General features: G+C 46.0%; 1 protein-coding gene across 14 annotated transcripts in view; it reads left to right on the top strand.

Moving 5' to 3' along the window:
• Positions 1–18,506, top strand: part of MACF1 (microtubule actin crosslinking factor 1) — a 335,119-nt gene that overhangs the window by 10,407 nt on the left and 306,206 nt on the right. The window contains exon 1 of one of the 14 annotated variants that reach the window (XM_058717960.1): positions 3,599–3,889. The exons of the other annotated variants lie outside the window; for them this stretch is intronic. Coding sequence (XP_058573943.1) covers positions 3,796–3,889 — 94 coding nt within the window. The 5' untranslated portion in view covers positions 3,599–3,795. Of the gene's footprint in view, positions 1–3,598; positions 3,890–18,506 lie in introns of those variants that run through there. 14 annotated transcript variants of the gene reach the window in all.

Genomic DNA, 18,506 nt, shown 5'->3' with positions numbered 1-18,506 from the left:
AGGAGGCAGTGATGCATGCAGACACCCACAGTACATGTGGCTGGAGCCCCAGAAATGAGAGAAAGAAAATGTGGCTGGGATTTTTGAGAACAGCCTCTTCTACCTGGGTTGATTAAAAGTAACTTCATGTCGTTTCGGGTGAGCTTTCAAGATGGGTAGGATTTCATTAGGTGAAATTGGGAAGTGGAGGACATTCCAGACAAAGGCTCAGAGTTTGATTCTAGGGGAACATGCTGCACACGAGGGTATCATCGGAGATCAGCTGATAAAGGAAAGATGTCAAAATATGGAGGACTTTGAACGCCAGGCAAAAAGTAAGGGATACTGTGAGAGACAGGCATATTCTCTTCTTAAATACTCTAGCCTTCTAGCTCATCAGAAGCCACAGGCAGCTGAGTATTTTAGGGTCATCTGGTTCACTCATTCATCTATTTAATCAAAATTTTAAACAAATATTTAATGAGTGCCCTGCACGTGCCAGGTCATTTGCTAGATGCAGGTCCTGTGGTGAACAAGACCGACAACAGTCCCAGTCCTCAGGGAGCTAATGGTTTAATAAGGATGAAAGACAAGGAACTGATAGCTTCAAGTGTGATGCATATTACTAAAGGGGAGAAGAGGGGGAGGGAGGATCTACTAATCCGGGGGATCAAGGCAGGCTTCTCTGCAGGAGTTTCAGCAGAGGTGTGAGTAGGAGTGAGCCAGACCAAAAGAGGAGAGCAGTGAAGGGTCACAGCCCAGGAGGAGAGCAGGTGGGAAGGCCCTGGGGCAAGAGAGCACATCTTTGAGAAGCTGAAAGAAATTGATAGTGGCTGGACCTTAGGGAGAGGGGCACTTGATGAGGCTTAAGTGGCAGAGGACACGGAGGAAAAATAGGGCTTTATTTGCCTGTATTACCCTTTCCCCCCCACTAGATGGCCTTCTGAGTACATCTTGCTGCCTTTGGCTTCCTTATTGCTGCCTCCTTAGAAATGCAACAGCCGTCTGGCCATCAGGAGGAGCAAAGGAAAATCATAGACCAAAAGGAGAAAGCCTCAGAGCTGTCCTGATTGTGTGGTCTGGCCATAAATTTAGACCATTGCTTGGAAAAAACCAGAAACCTCCCCTTCATAGGCTTCCTTCTTTGCAACCACCCCCCCCACCCTCCAGCAGCTGCTTTGTTCCTCTATCCTTATAAAATTTTCTCAGTATAAAACAGAAACATCAGCCAAACATGTGGACTTCCCCTTTTCCATTCATTGGAAGAATTCATTACTTCAAAATCTCCTGGGAGCATTTAAATGCAAATCTTGTCAAGAAAGCTACTTGAGTCTGAGAAGCCCTCAGCCGCAACCCAAACCAGAACTTTCTTCCTTGATTACCATGTTTCTTAATAGGAATCTCAACCTCTTGCCCTCGCCCCCCCCCCCCCAAGTCCCCCAGGCCTTCAACAAAGTCTGATTCCCAGAACAGACTCTCTTTCCCTTCTTGCCCTTGTCTTTCTGCACTTTTGGCAAGCCTCAGTCACAATTCTTGAGGAACCTGCTTACAAAGTGGCACACGTAGCAGTCCTAGGAGGGGATTGAGGGACTTTTCTGTTTACTGTAATGAAAATGAGGCAGATGTCTGGGGGTGAGGGAGGTGTGTGTATTTGTGTCTGGGCCTTCTTAGCCCTACTGGAATAAAATAGTATAGGAAATGCAGATGACTCAGCACTGATACAGTCAAGGTCCCCAGAGTTAGCATTTCTGTATTCTCTGCTGTTTATGAAAAATGTGCTTATGCCATCAATCCCAACTCCTTCACCCTGCATTTTCCACTGAGTCTTAAAAACAAAACAAAACAAAAAAAAAACCCTCAACCTTATTCTCCTTCTCTTCTTAAATTGAGCTCATTAAGCAGCTGACACCAAAACGTGGACTAGCTTTTTTTAAGCACAAAGGATTAAACTGGAAGGAAATGAGCCTTTGTCCAACAATCCTCCCTGTCTGCCCTCTTTGGGCTCTTCCCTGTATAATTTCCAGTCCTAGAACTTGGACAGGCCAGCAGAACTTGATGGATGGAGAAAGATATGATTAATGACTTGCTCACCCGATTCCTGATCATGGTATGATGTGGAAACAACCAGTGTGCACCTAATGGTGAAAAGCATCATTTCTTCTTCTTAATGTGCTGAGCACTGGCCAAATACTTGGCACTACTCATAGCCTACAAAGAGGCAGGCCTCACCCCAGGGGGAAGAAGCTCCCTTTTAAAAATCTTGAGCATGGGAACTGAGATGGAAACCCAAGTCCTAGTTTTGCCTGTTCAATGTCCCATGAATTCTTTTTTTCTTTTAACCTGCTAATATGCTGCTTTGTGAGAACTGCCAGCTTAACTTTTTACCCACAACCACCGCCCCACCCCCCTGAAAAAAATCAAGTTAACAGACTTGATGAGGCTGGGGAGGATAATGGCTGGATGAGGGGAGATGGGGGCAGAAAGATCCCCTGCATTTATCGGAGTTCCTCATTCACAGCTATTGGCCCCCAGTGCAGTCTGTGAATACTGGGAGTGAAGGATACACAGATGAATGGACTGGCAGATGATACTGGGAACTCTCTTCTCAAAACGGTCCCCACTAAATCCCTACCTATATCTACTAGTTTCCTGTCATCACTTTTCTTTCTCCTGACAGATTACTGGGCTTCCCTTTTCTTCTTCCCTGACCAGTTAGGCTCCAGGATCCCTTTCTTTGTTCCATAACCATCCCGCTTTCAGTCTCAGGTCCCCACATTTCTCCCTTTCGATCTGGAAGTCTCTCTGTTCTGATGGCTGTCACAGCGCAATAATCCTGTTGGGTCTTTTCCCTCTGTAGATCCACCCCACCGTGAGGTCAGAATCCCGTGTTCATTCCTCCCCCGTTGTCATTTCTCAGCTTCTGGCTCCTCATCCTTGGCCTGGTTTACTTCATGGTGCTTGGCGTGCCCTCTCCGTTTCCAGTTCAGTCTCTTCTGTTTCTGGAAAACCCTTTGTTTCTGGGATTCCGTGTGGCCTCAGTGTTCCCTTCGGCCTCACGCTGCAGCCCCGTCCGGGTCCTGCCCCTGTCCTCATGCTGACCGTGTCTAGCCCCGGATCTATCTAGGTCTTTCGCTCTCTGCCTTCCCCTCAGTTCTCTAGGCCCTTCTCCAGCAGCTGCACAGGCCCAGCTCGGTCTCCTCCAGCCAGGGGGCTCCCTCCTTTGTCCCAGCGGCGGGTGTAGGTCAGCGCCGAACGGGGGTGCCCGCCCGCCCTGTGGCGTCGGCCCGGGGTCTCGCGGCCGCGGCGGCCCGCCCGGCCCTTCATTCGGACGCGCGTGGGGCCTCCGGCCCCGTGGCCCCCGCCTCCCGCGGCCCGCGCCCCTGGCTCCGCCGGCGGTGGTCCCCTGCCGCCCGCGACCCGCGTGGGCAGCCGGGGGGCCGGGCCGCGTCGGGCCGCTGAGGCGGCGGGAGAGGGGCGGGAACGGGCCGGGCCTGGCGCTCCTGACAGGAGGAGCCGCCGCCGCCGCCGCGCCGGGGCGGGCTGAGGGAGGAGCGGAGCGAGGGGTGGGGAGGCGGAAACGCGAGCCGGGACCGGCGGAGCGCGAGCGGCCGGGTGCGGGCGGGCTGAAGAGCCGAGCGCGACTGCCAGGCCGGGCGAGGCGGGCGAAGAGCGGAGAGCGGACTGCCGGGGCGCCGCCGCCGCCGCCTCCCGCGAGTCGCACAAAGGGCCGAGGCTGGGGCCGCCGCCGCCGCCGCCTCAGCGCGCGGGCCTGGAACCGGCGCCCGCCGGGGCCCGCGGAGAGCGGCGCGGGCGGCCATGGCCGGCTACGTGCCGGGTCAGCAGCCGGCCAACCGCAGCCAGGAGAAGGAGTTCGTGCAGGCGTACGAGGATGTGCTGGAACGCTACAAAGGTGCGGCGGGTGGCGCGGCGGGGCCCCGGGGCTCGTCGGGGGTCGGGGACTCGCGTGGGGGGTGGCGAGTGGGCCGGGGCCCGGGCGGGGTCGCGCCCACCCCGGCGTCGGGGCCGGCCCCGGACCTGCTCATTCTCGGGCCGGCTTATTTGCGGAGTTGAGATAAGCCTGCGGGAGACGGCCCTTTCCCCAGCACGGGTTATATTAGCCGCCCTATTATCTGGAGGGAGGCGAGCCGGGGCGCTGCCTCGGGAGCCCCGGCGCGGTGGGGAGTTTCAGGGGAGGAGGAGGAGGAGTCGGGCGCGAGGAGCCTCCCCGTCCGCTCCCCGTGCGGGGCTCCCGTCGCCCAGGCTCCGCCGGCCGCGAGCCCGCCCGGGGGCCCTCGCCCCCCTTTGTCTCCCTCAGTCTCCGCTCCGTCGCGTGGCGGCCGGGGTCGGTGAATGTGCACTTTTGGGGAGAGGCCTCCTCCCCGTCCAGCCCCGGGGGCTTCGAGCCGGTGGAGGCGGGGGTCTGCCGCGGCTCCCCCCCCCCCCCCCCCCCAACGGCTTGCGGTGGCCTCGGATTGCAGCCCGGAGGCGCTCTGGCTGAGCAGTCCCGCACACCAGTGCCTCCTGCAAGGTCTGGGTGTCCGCGAGAAAGTTTTGACAGGCGGAGGGGCTGCGGACTGCGGCTCCCCAACTTGTCCCCGGCCGCCCGGGGGTGCCCTTCGCGCGCGAGGCAGGGGTGGGAGGCCTCGGGAGCTGAGGGCCCAACTCCGATCTTTAACATCCCAGGCCGGCGCTTTGTGTGGCAGCTGTGCTTTCACAGACTGGGAGATTTCCCCCAGAAACTCCAGAGGCAGCACTTTCTCCTGCTTTATTCAGCGGGGCCCTTGTGACCGGGCCTCTAGTTTCTTTTCTTCGGAAGGAGAGGGAACTTCAGCTCCTATGACTGAATCCAGCATACTTGTTTACGACACCTACCCAGTGAAGGGAAACTAATGCAGAAGCTGTAAAACGCTCCCTCTTTTTCTTCCCTTGTGGCATTAGAGTTCTGCTGGAGAATGCAGCAGAAAAGAGAGGCAGAGAGAGACAGAAATGAAATGAAATGCTAAAAAGGGACCTGCTGAGGAGGTCTGCTTGTTCCCTTCTGCATCAGCTCCTGTAAGCTGTCCAGGTTTCCCTGCCTGCAGCAAGTTTTCTGTCAGCCCCCTGTGGTCTTTCTTTTTAAGAAATGTGGTTCATTTCAGAGCACAAAGAGGTTAGATTGTGCTGCTGAACTTCATTGAAAAACTGCTGCTAAGTGAATGGTTCCATTAAGTTTCCTTTGCAGGCTTTTGGGCAACCCGGCATTCTTTTTAGGCGGAGGATACTCTGGGCCTGTCTTGGGCTGTGACAGCTTTAAAAACTGGCAGGATTATAACTCGAATAAGTGAAGAAATCTCAGCACCTCACTGGATCGTGTTACTGGTGGCCTCCAGCTGAAAGGAAGTTGGATTCCTAGGAAATGAAACTAGGAAAGAAGGGGGAAGTAGGGCTGGTTCCAGGAGGGGCCTCTTGTGCTCAGTCCTTTTAACTGGCTCACTTAGTTTGCCTTTCCTCTGAAGGATTTTGGTCAGGTGTATAGGAATTTGATCCTTTCCAGGCACAGATCTCTTTCTTGAGGGGAAGAATGAGTCGAAAATGGTTGGCCATAATAAATTAACTCGAGCTGTTTGAGTTGTTGTGCAGGCTGCTCTAGGATAGGTGCAGAATTTCTCTTCCCCGACACTGCACCATTCTCACTGGGAAGTCTGGGTGGATTAGCATCCGGGCCTTTGTTACTTCGCTGTATGGAATTCTTGCATTTTCCAGATTTAGAAATCCCCTTACTGCCTTGATAGAACTCTTTACCTAAGCTGGAAACAGTGACTAGGAGTATAGTTTGGGAGAACAAAGACAGGAATTAGCTTTGGAGAGACTTGGGGAAATAGATATTGATGATGTTGGGGTTCTAGACTCTCATTGGTTGGCCACCAGATTAGTCGGAGCTCTCTTTCTGCTGCTGTTAATTTGTAGTCACTTCATTCTACAAATGAAACAGGATTTTGGTATTCAGAAGGAGAACTAAAGTTTTCAGCTGCATAAACTGTCCCTGGAAAGGGCAAAGGGTAGAAGGGAAGTGATGCATTTGTATTGTGAAGGGAATAGAGCAGTATGTATTGCAGCTGTATTAGGAATGGTTGTCAGGCATGGATTTTCCATAATTATGCCTGGCAACCATTTCCCTGTATGTTGGTAGTGAGCATGATTTTGGCAGGATTAGATGATTCAGCATGGACATAAACACTCTCTCATTTCCTAAGTATCCCAAAGGCTCTTTCAGAGCCTGACTGTCCAGCAAACAGGAGATATTAGATAATAACTCTCAATCCTAACATTTCAGAGTGGGTAGCAACCCACAGAGTCAGGGTATCGTTCTTCATTCTTTCAGTCCTTCAACAATTAATAAAATATCTGTTACAAGTAACCCAGTGTTAGGCACTGGAGGTGTCAGAATAATGAATAAGATCTGGTTCCTGCCCTTGGTTATTCACATCTAGCAAAGGAAAAGACATATGCAAACAACCAATTATGATTCTATAAGTAGTAGAACAGAGATATGTATAATGCACTGTGGAAGCAAGAGGAGGGATGAATATTTCCACTTGGGTTCATTGGGAGATTTGACAAAAGAGGTGACACTTGAGTGGGCCTTTAGGGATAAATGGGATTTAGTTAGATGGAGGAGGATGGGGAGGGGAGAAGGCAGGAATAAATATCACATGCAAAGGCTTGAAGGTACAAAGAGAATGGAGGGGTTTGAGGAATGGAATGTGACTAGTTGGGTATGACTCGAATTTTGGGAGCAGATGATACTGTAAAGGACTCAGAGTCAACTTATAAAGATTCTTTTATGGCTTTATTTCATGGGCAGTGGGGGAGTCAGTCATTGAAAATTTTAAAAAAAGCGACAAGTATGCCAATTTTATTAATTCATAGTGGCGGACATACCAATCCAGTGATTGGAACACTTACATTGCAGTCTGAGGCACCCTTTTCATTATACCATAGTGCTTATGAAGCTAATCAGATGGTTGCTTGGTACACATGGAAACAAAGGAAAGAGACATGTATTGTTTTGAGGAATATTTCATCCAGATGATTTGGGCCAGTCACAAAGTTTTCCTCTCGATAGATTGAGGTTGTTGTGAGCACCAAAGGAAACTAAGAATAGTCAGAGAGGGAGGAGAACCAGGATCTGACTCTTCCTGGGATAGGGACAAACTCTACGGAAGTAGCCAGCCACATATGGGCATAGTTTTAGGTTTTAGAGAAGAGGTTTAGAAACAAATACAATCAGGTTTCTGGTGGTTGGTTAAGCAGGAGGGTAATATGTAAGTTGGTTTGCGCAGAATTAGACTTTTGTGTTTTCACAAAGCCTTAAAGAGTCTTTACATGCCAGGCGCGGCAAAGAATAAAAGAGAACATTCACATTTCAACTTTGGTAACGTGGACTCTCTGGTACTTAAAAACGTCAGAGTTCTCACTAGGTGCCATGGGTTTTAAGAAGCTAGTTAGGACTGATTTTTGTTTACTTGTATCCCAAAAAAGAACTTACAGAACTCACTGTACAGAGAGGAGTGAAGGGTCTGTGTGTTATTTAACGTTCAAAACTAGCAAGGCAGCACAATATAGTAGAAAGAGACAAGGCTTTGAATTTCTTTAGCCTTGTGCTCCAGTCTGGTCCTGTATGACCTTGGAAAAGTTACTTAACCTGTAATCTGTGGGTTTCTCACCGTGAAAATGGGGATGATAATACTAACTCCTTGGGATTCATGAGAATATAAATGAGCTATTGGCATGTATGAGGCCATTCACATTTAGAAAAACTTCCATGGAGATAATACTTTACTTTTTACAACCTAGTTTCATATTTCTTATCTTATTTGATCTTTATAATATTTTGTAAGGAAGGTATTATACACATGGATAAATTTAGGCATAGAGACTTAAATTACTGTCCAAGAGCCAGGATCCAAGACTTCTAGATGAAGGTTTCATATTGTATCGCAGAAGGAAGTTTTAAAATCAGAGCAGTGACTTGGGTTAAGTGAGATCATTGTGAAGATACTTTACTTATTTAAAGTTTATTTATTTATTTTGAGAGAGAGAGAGAGAGAGAAAGAGCACGTGCGCGAAAGTGCAGGGGAAGGACAGAGAGAGAGGAGAGAGAATCCCAAGCAGGCTCTGTGAGATCATGACCTGAGCTGAGACCAGGTACCTTTGTGAAAATACTTTATTAATATCATTGTTGTTAGTTTTTAGCCTCTGAGGGGTAGCCCTTAAATGGCATGTATTTCCAGATCTCTCAACTGTGGAGAATTTCTTTTCCTTTTATTATGGGAGAGGTTTCATGGTATGTAAATTACTTTGACATTGAGAAAAAACATTCTTTTAAGTAATTTCTATGCCCAGTGTGGGGCTCGAACTCAGGACCCCGAGATCAAGAGTGGTGTGTTCCATGGACTGAGTCAGTCAGGCACTCCCACTTTGAAATTTTTATACAAAAACAATGTAATGCAAAGTGATAAAGTTTTGTTAACACATTGGTTGGAAAATATATTCTGAGGCTTTAGTATTGTTTAACTAAATGACTCTCTGAAGCAACCTCTTGGTTAAATGTAAACTCAGGTTTTAAGTTCCTTTTTAGAACATAGCCCTTGAATTGGAGTGGATAGCTTCTAGACAGAACAATAGAATAATTGCTACTTCTGGACATGGACACTGTTAAGTCAGAAAGTGAGTCAAGTCTGTCTGCTGGAAAATCACAAACTTTGGCCACATTCATGCTGTTGAAATCATAAAACGTGTGCATGTGCTAACAGTGCTTATGGGAGCTACTGCCTTCCTCTTGGGTTGGGCTTGCTTGGCAAGTGACATAATACACGCCAGGGAAATGCATCTGCTGATGCCTTATTATTCTGGTATGTTTCAGTGCCAATTTCAGGTTTTAGAGATGATGGTAGAAAGAAAGCTGTTCAGAGTGTACATTCCAAGATCAAAGTTCACAAGTAAATAATCATGGGTTGCAAAATGAATTTGTAGCATTTTTCTCAGTGGTCTTGAAAACACCCAGGCTCTCCTTTTACTAAATAAGGTTGGCCCTTTCAGCCTCTGGTAATTATAAGTTGAGCCATGTTGTGATGAGGTTGTGTGGTGTGCTACAGCTTCTGCTTTTGTTCATCATGATGGGAGTGTGAGCCTCAGTTGTCTTGCTTCTACCCCGGGGTGTTTGCTCATCTCTGGCCTGGAGGAGCCCTTTCAGGTCTGTTAGCTTGGTGTGTAACATCTGAGAATGGTTATTTCAACTTTTATTTGGTTACTTTTAATAAAATATTGTTTTTAATTCCAGAACTTCTTAGTTCCTGGAATAAATTACAATGAATCTCTGATTCTTTGTCTCCAGCTTTCAGGGCTTTCCATAATTTGACTTACTCTGCATACCTAATTGTATCGACGATTGTCCAGCACAGCTCTCTGCTTCTTGTGGGTAGGTCTCAGTATTCATTCCCCCTAGATTCTCATATCTGTCCCCGTGCCATTCTGTCCTCTCTTCCTGGAAGGCCCTTTACCTTTATCTTTGATTATTCAAATCTTACCTGTTTTGTTTTGTTTTTAAATTAAAGCTAAGCATGGGACCTGTGTGCTCCATGCAGATTTCTCCCCTCACTTTTTCAGAAATTCATCTCTCCTTCCTTGATCTTACAATGTCTACCTTACAGTCTCTTAACCTCTATTCTGTTTTGTATTATTTTTGCATTGCCTCATGTCTGTTAGAATCGTTTCCCAATGAAATTTTATGCTCTTTCAGCATAGGGACTTTTTATAACTTCTTTTGTAAGTGGTTGATTGGCAGGGAGTTTCTCTCAAGAGAGAAGGGGCAATCATATGAGTACTTTCAAGTCATATTTTAAAATAATTTTCTTTTCAAATTATAAAAGTAATATGTATATTTAATGTAGAGCATTGTAAAAAATACAGGAAAGTATACAGTTATAGATTATACACCTTCCTTATTTGTGTGTGTGTGTGTGTGTGTGTGTGTGTGTGTAGGGGGAGAATGGAGAGGGAGGCTGACCAACAGATAGATGTGCTCTGGCCAGAGAGAATGCAGTGCTCAAGGACAGGCCATCTGGGATCTGATACCCTCAGCTTGCTGTGGCTCCATAAATTTGTGTGGCAGTGTAAAAGTCTATTCTCATGGGGCACAAGCATTTATTTTTCTTTCTCTGTTCAAAATTTGCTTTCTTCTGCATAACCATGTGTCAGTCATCAAGGATGTGCCAGTGATCAGGGATGATTTGCCTATGACGAGTTAATTAATTGGTCAGTCAGTATCTTTCTTTTGGGCAAGGACCATGCCAGCTGTACTACTTACTGGATTCCCTCTTACCACAGCAAATTTCTATTGTGAATTTTGTTCAGAAAGGTAAACACAATTCCTTTGTGTTGATGAAAAGAATGAACTTGCTTGAAGGGTCTTTTGGAGCTCAGATGGTTTCAACCCTCAGTTGCGTTTTGGATTGAAACATAAAGGAAGGGATTTTTTTTTTTTTTTGGCTGTACTTTTTAGTTTGTGAACAATAGTAAATAAGCTCACATTGTACCTACTCGTACCTATAAGCAGATACTGTGTTGGGGAAAGTGGTAGTGGGGAGATGAGGGGCCACTGAGAAACATTAAAAGAATGATATGAGTGTGCCTGGGTGGCTCAGTCAGTTGAGCACCCAACTCTTAGTTTTGGCTCAGGTCATGATCCCAGGGTAATGAGATCGTGCTCCGTGTCAGGCTCTCCGCTGAGCGTGGAGATTCTTTCTCCCTCTCCCTCTCTTCCCCCCCTTGTGAGCATGCAAGTAGAACACTGTCAAATAAAAATGAATGAATGAATGAATGAATGAATGATATGGAGATTAGGGGTAGAGGGAGAGAAGGTCCTGAATGTTAAGATGAGGAACCATTATGAGATGGATAGGATTAACGTAGCAGTTGTGTAAATGATGGATGAGAGTGGAGCTTTATTCTCTAGGAGGTCACTCTTGTAACTGTGTCATGAGGTTAGATTAAGGGATGTTAAAGAGGAGAGGTGTATATTTGAGAGACATTTTGGGCAGGTACAGGGACTTAAGTTTAGATCCTAACATTGATAACTCTTTTTCTAGAAGATTTTGCCTGAAGAAAAAAAATTAACTACCCCTTATGCTAGGGTTATTCCAAAATAAAGGCCTCTTTTATCTTGTATAAAAATCTTTTGAAGATTTTACTCCATTTTGAACTTGTTAGATAGGGCTGTGCATTTGAACCTGTGACTCACAGTTGTGTTGCTGAGTCTTCTTATTTAAATTCACAATGCTGAGTGCCCCAGAATGACACTTCTACCCATTCTCTGGACAACCTTCATTGTATGCTTCCAGGAATACCAGCCAAGAATTGCACAAGAAATCCTCTTAAATGTCTTCTAAAATCTTCAGTTATATCTTGAACTGCTAATCTCCTAGGGTGTCAGGGGGCTTGTTTGGAGGATCCATTCATTCATTCGGAGTAGATATCTGAACCAGGTAGTAGGCAAAGTGTTGAAGAAACAAAGATATTGTCCTTGCGTCTCTGTGGTCTTACAGTCAAATGGGGAAAACCTTTTGGTAAACTGACAGTTACAGTCCATTTCAGGGAGTGCTATCAGGTAGATGCTGGTGTTAGGGAAGTGGAGGGATGTAGCCACTCTGGCCAGGGTGGGAGAGGGCCAGCCAGGGAAAGCATCCAAGAGGAAATGCCTGAGCTGTCACCTAAAAGATTCTGGACTTGGGGCCAGAAGTTCCGGTAAAGGGCATTCTGGGCAGCATGAACAAAAGTGAGTGGATGAGAGAGCTTGAGGAGAGGCAACATGGGGTATTAGTAAGGTCTGGGTGTAGGATGTGAGGGAAGGAGAAATGGGAGGAGGTGGGAAAGGTGGGAGGGCTTGAAGTGTTGAGGGGCTTTGTCATACTGTATACAGTTTGGGCTTTATCCTGCGGGCTTTTGGGAGCCATTGAAGGATTTGGGGCAAGGAAGACTATGATTGGATTTACATTTTAGAAATATTTCCCCTCTGGCAGCAGTGTGAAGGAGGACTGCAAAGGGGCAGGGCTAGTGACCAGTTAGGAGGCTGTCATAATTTAGGCAGGACGTGATTAGAGTTTAAGGTTGTGGAAGTAGTAATGCACCCAAGCGGACAAGTCAAGAAATGGGATTAAGGGGTAAAATCCATGGGTTTTGATGACTAACTGAATGTGGTGTATGAGGGGAAAGACAAGCACCTAGGATGACTTGGCAGGTTTCTGGGTTGAGGTTCTGTATGGGTGGGTGGGATCATCAACTAAAAAAGGGAGTATAAGAGGAAAAAGCTTATTTGCGGTGACTTGGCAACAGTGTTGGTGCAGGGGAAGATATGGAGTTAGTTTCTGTGTGTTGATGTCGAGGTGGTCTTTGGGATGCTGGGCAGAGGTGTCCTGCAGGTAAGGGGTGTAGCACTCACGCATAGATGTGTGATGGGTCAGTCATCAGCAATAGGTGAGTCAGTCATCAGCTTATAGAGTCCCAGGAATGGACAAGGAGATTGCTGGGAGAGTGTGTACTGTGAGAAGAGGTTTGAGGCAAAAACTCTGGGGAACTGCAAGGGGGGGGAGGGGTGGTTTGGGAGCAGAAGAGGAGGATCTCCTGAAGGAAACTGGCCTCCAAAAGAGAGTGCCCAGAGTTGCAGGAGGAAGAGAAGTGAATTCCAGAAACAGTCTGTGTTGCACAGTGTCAGATTATGAAGAAGTCAAGCAAGATAAGGACTTTTGGCTCTAGAATATAAAGGTCACCTTTACTGGAGCATTTCCAGTGGGGTTGTGGAAAGTGCAATCCCGAAAGCAAGCAGTGGGTTGGGAAGCAAATGAGGAGTGCAGACATGAAGTCCATGAGCCTTGAAACCTGGACATTGAAGAAACAGGAGGAAGGCATTCTAATTTTTTTTTTTTTTATGTTTATTTGTCTTTGACAGAGAGAGAGAGAGACAGAGCATGAGCAGGGGAGGGACAGAGAGAGAGGGAGACACAGAATCGGAAACAGGCTATGGGCTGTCAGCACAGAGCCAGACATGGGGCTTGAACTCTCGGACAGTGAGATCATGACTGAGCCAAAGTCGGAAGCTCAACTGACTGAGCCACCCGGGCACCCCCATGGAGGAGGGCATTCTAAAGAGGGGGATGTCGGGGGTGGGCAGAGGAGGGAGTTTTGTTTGTTTATCGTGACACAGGAGAGATGTAAACATGTTTAAGTGCTGTTTGGAAAAAATCGGTAGAGAAAGAGAGTTTAGTAAAATTCGAAGAAGAGAGAATAATCCATGGAGGGTGGGTTCAAGAGTAAAAAGAGGAATGTGTCTGCTGAAAAAGATTATAGAGGGAGGAAGGCAAGAATACAGGTGGTTAGCTACAGGTGTAGGAACTGGAGGGAATTTTCTCTGATGGCTCTTATTCTCTCTTTGAAGTAAGGGATGGAGTGATCTGCTCAGAGGAGGGGCTGTGTGTTTGTGTGTGCGTGTGTGTTTGTGTTTGTGTATGTATGTGTACACACTTGCATGTGCATGTTCCTTCCCTCTAGCTGCAGGCGCTCTCAGTAACCTGAGTGTAGATGCCGAGAAGGCAGATAGGATTGGTCCAGGATCAGTTTTCCAGCATAGGAGTGATGGAAGAACAAGTGGTCCTTGTAGAATAAGGGGTCCTTCCAAAAAATGTAACTGCTTGATTATTCATTGTTTGTATTGCTGTCTGGCTGGCTTGTGTTTTATTCCCCTAGCAAAATGATAAGCTTTTTCAGGGCAGGAATCAAATATGTAACTTTTGCATTCCTTTCTATCATTTAGTAAAGTATAGGCCAGAAATTGATTCATATATGTATACATGTATAAAATATGTATGTGTATGTGTGTGTGTGTATACACACACACACACACACACACACACACGAGTTGACTTAATCTCACTTTAGTGGTCAGGGGCATTTTGATTCTTAACACAGAGGCTTTTCTTACCTTTGGTCTTTAATCCTCATCTTACTATCTGGTATGGAGAGAGCGGGGTTCAATGGTTAGAGAGGGAATTCCATGCTTAGCTGTGGCATAAATCTCACAGGCTAGCTTCACTTATTCTCCCAGGGTAGTTGAGTTTAGAAACGTTTGTGCTTTCCATGAAGGCTGCAGGATTAGTATTCCCTAGTCTATTTAGACCAGGCTTGTGAAGACCAGGGTTCTTTGTAAGGCTAGACAGAGTGCCTATTGTCTCCACAACATGCAACCTCCTCCTTGTTTATTTTGGCAGGCAGGCAGCGAACGTGATGGATTTGTTCTCATGACTCAGAGTCCTCCCTGCCTTACCTTAACAGGTTCCTTATAATCACTACCTTTCAGATGGTGATAGTGTCCTTCAGCATTTATCTGACCTTTATGTCTAAAAAGAGTATTGGTTACCCTTTCCTTTGTCCTCGACTTGCTTGGTTTCTTCACCTTTAGTCTAGAGTGGAGGATATTTCCTAATGTATTAGGTCCAGCTCAGAATTGGCATTATGTGCATCCTTGGGCTGTTAATTGGCCTACTCCCCACAGTGTGCTTGTTTTCTGCTCCTTGTTTTGTAAATTTGGACTCTGTTTCAGATGAATTTGACATGAGTCACTCCAGGGAGTGGAAGGTGTGTCTCCACTAATTTGGAGAATCTTTGATCTTGTTTCAGTCCCTGGTTTGGCTTATCAGGTACAGTTTCTATGTCCTGCTAGAGGTGTGTATATCTGCTTGTGTCCCTTGCCTCTGGTTTCACTAGTGCAGTGAATGGTCCACTTCAGGGGATGCATGCCACTTTGCATGTATGGATTCTTTCTACTGTCCTTGTCATTGCTGGCAGCAGAAGTGCCTCTAAGAGCCTCTTTGAATGTAGCAGAGTATCTAACACTGAATAGAGTTCATAAACCCTCTGTCTGCCCTGTAGGACTTTACAGTACAGTAAACATTACAAATGACAAAAGACAATAAGGAATGTGTAAGCAGTTGAATAAATAATGGAAGGTCATTCCTCATTTAGCTACCATTTTCACAGTAGAACATATCCCAGAAAGAGACCTAGTCCTAAGGGAAAGGAGACCAACAGAGACAAAATCATCTTCTGTTCCAACTTGGATGGCAGGCGAGCTGCCCTCCATGGCTCCTTGATGCCGGGAAGTTTCTCAATAATGTCCTGTCTTGTCTCATGCAGGACCTTATTGCTGTGTTACCTTTCTTTGTGGCTGGGATGGGATCCTGACAGGGTCTCACTCTCCAGTGACCTGTAGCTGAAGTGGTAGGCAGGGAGAATATGCAGAAGACTTGTGTTCTCTGGTGCAATTATCTTTGTAACATTAGGAAGTGCATCCCAGACCTACTGCAAACGCTCCAGCCCTCGCAAACACCACAAATGAGCCATAAGCCCTGGGGTCAGGGTTGGGTTTGAAAGAAGCTGGTTTGGGCTGGTCTGGGACACCTCAAGGGTATAAGTATGTAGGACCCATCCCAGCCTCTGTTGGTTAGTTTCCCAAATGGAAAACAGGGACCAGAGTAGTTTAGGTGCTTTGAGGTCCTCACATCTTGTTTGTATTACTGTTACTGTTAACAAGTATGAAAACAGTATTCATGTAATACTGCCTTTTTAAGGAAGAATGGGGAACTGTCAGGGGCTGGAATTTCCCTCTACTGTCACTGTGAGAGAGAGGGAACATTAGATTCTCATCTCTTAGTCCTCTTCTTTCTGATCATCCTGTGGGTGGCTCCTGGAAAGGGGTGAGGCAGCTGAGGCCCTGGCAAGAATATGTTGTTGAGAAGGGATAAGAGGCAGTATCCAACATAGCTGTAGCACAGGTGGTATGTTAGCAAGAGAAGATAGATGTGGGGGCAGTATTCAGGGGGCTGGTAAAGGCAGAAAATATTTGCTGTCATCATTAGTTGCTTCCCTTTGCCTTTGCCTACATATGTTGTCTCACAGCAGAGCCAGAACCCCTGTGTTCTTTTGCTGTTCCTCCTTCTCCTTTTCTTGATTATATCTCATTTTCTGACTTATAAAGATGTGTAATACCCTTAATAGACTTGTAGTGATGTGGAAAGTTAAATAAAAAAGTTCCAGAGATTGAAAAGCTAAGTGGTGATTTGATTACAGTCTTTAAGTGTAACAAGTGTTTTTCTTACAATTCATCATAAACCAAAACTGCCTGGGAGCATTTGTTACTGTGTGTTTTGTTACTTAACTTTTTGTGTGTCTTTGTCTGAACTTCCCAACCTCATTGTGATCTTGTTGAAGGTGTAGGTTATAACGAATGAGATGCGTATGATGCACTTCATGAATTGAACCACTTTGCAAATGGTGGTGGTGGTTATATTTTCTTTGTATTTCCGGCAACTTCAGGCACCCTCATGATGGGTTTTTGCATGTGGTTGTCCCACAGACAGCTGACACTTGCTGTATCCAAAATGGGTGCCATCATCTCCATTCCTTCTTCCAGACCTGCTTCTGCTCCCGTGTTCCCCATCTCCATGACTGCCTTCCCCATCCACCCGATTGTTAAAGCCAGAAACCAGGGCTTCTTGTGTTCCTCTCCCTCATGCTGCCCAGGCAGCGAGTCTTTTATCAAGTCCTGTTGGTTCCATCTCCATCTCTCTCCGTCTGTCACCTCCTCCAGCCTCATCGCTAGTACACGAGCCCAGGGCCTTACTACTGTTGTGATTCCTTTTGACAACTTAACCCTTTTGTCCCCGTTGGTCTTTCTTTCACACTCCTACCTGGAAAAAAATCTTCAGAAGTACTAAACTAATCATGTCTCATGGTATAAGAGAAAATAGGTGTGGGGGCTGTGTTAAGGGGGATGATAAAGACAAAATATTTGTTGCTATCATGAACTGCTTCCCTTTGCCTACATATTTTGTCTAAGAGCAGACTTGGAACTCCTCCATTTATTTGTCTTCTTCCTTCCCCTTTTCTTGCGTACATCTCATATTCTGGTTTATAAAGAGAGATGCTGCTTGTAACCCCGCGGTGTTCCCATTGCCTATACAGTAAAGACCAAACATGCAACAAAAAGTTTATTCCCTGCCTGCTTCTTGCATTTTTCACCTTGTCAGGAAGAAGCTATATCCAGTTGCCTTACCATGCCAGGCTGGAGAATGTCTCTGTGTGCCAATGTTGTTTCCCCTGCCTGGAATTTTTCTTTTACCTGTTAACCTCACCTGCCAGTAAATTCCAGTTTACCCTTAAACACAATTCAGACATTGTTACTTTTGGGAAGCCTTTCCTTACCCTTTCTTCTCACCTGGTTAATCTCTTTCCTCCCTGCTACAGTCTTCTGATATGCATATCACAGTGGATTGTGGTTTGGTTGGTTTTATGATTATATCCTCTACACACTTTAAGTTTTGTTCCCGAGCCTTAGCACAGTGCCTAGCACATATAGGTGCTGGAGAAGTATTTGGTGAGCGAAGATTGTGCACCCAGATTTGTTACAAATGTTCGCCGCATGAAATCAGTCTACATAATACATAAGAGGATATGGCATTAAATACTAGTAGAAGACATTTCAGCGACTCCTGTTATTGGGGTAGTAGCATTAGTTTGTTAGAATGGTGTGCCATTTTTGCTCTTAAAGAATTTCAAGAAATAAAGCAGTCTCATAGATGGTTTAATTCTTCATTTGCTAAAGATAGGAAACTGAACCAGATGTTCTTTGGAGGATCCTTTTAGATCCCTGGCTCTTGAATCTGAATGTATGGCTAGCTTTCATCTAGGAGTCAGTATGAGATGTTTCTGTGCTAAGTGCTTTGTGTATACTAAATATATAATCTATCCTTTTCAAGGGCCAAAGGCCAGTGTGTTACGGCAGATGGAGAATTCCACTGTGCAGACTATAATGTAGTTTTCTCATATGATCTTCTAAGTCCTATCTCATGAAATTTTAGAACTATATATGCCCTTAACCCCCCTTTCCCTTTGGGAATGTTATAGTTCTACTTCACCTTACTCTCGGAACTCCATATTCTACTTTGTTTATCGTCTCTCTACTAGAATGCAGCGTCATTGAGAGCAGAGATTTTTGTTGTTGTTGTTTGTTTATTAACAACAACCAAGAAGAGCATCCGACATATAGTAGATACTCAATAAATAATTGTTGAGTGAATGAACTACAAATGATCGGTTCAGCTCACTCTTCTTATTCCTTGTAAGGGAATGAAGTGAGGCATGGAAAGGGGCAATAACTGGCTCAAGGTCACGTAACTAGTTAGTGTGAAAGCCAGATCTCCTCACCAGGTGAATGGTGTTTCTTTCCATGAAATCATGCTTAATTGTAGTTGCATTTGATACTGATGTGCAGTATGGTCATAGCTGTAACTGTGAGCAGAGTACGGGAGAGCAAACTAATATGGACTGAGCCCTTACTAGATGCCAGGTGCCTTATCTCATGTAATCATCACAAATAGCATCCTATGGCAGTCCAGTGACATGGGTAGATTTCACAGATGAGGAAACTGAGGCTTAAG

The sequence above is a fragment of the Neofelis nebulosa genome, chromosome 2 (genome assembly GCF_028018385.1).
Source record: "Neofelis nebulosa isolate mNeoNeb1 chromosome 2, mNeoNeb1.pri, whole genome shotgun sequence".
In the NCBI taxonomy this organism is placed as follows: domain Eukaryota; kingdom Metazoa; phylum Chordata; class Mammalia; order Carnivora; family Felidae; genus Neofelis; species Neofelis nebulosa.
Note: the sequence above shows the minus strand (reverse complement) of the source record. Positions and strands in the feature narration are given on the sequence as shown.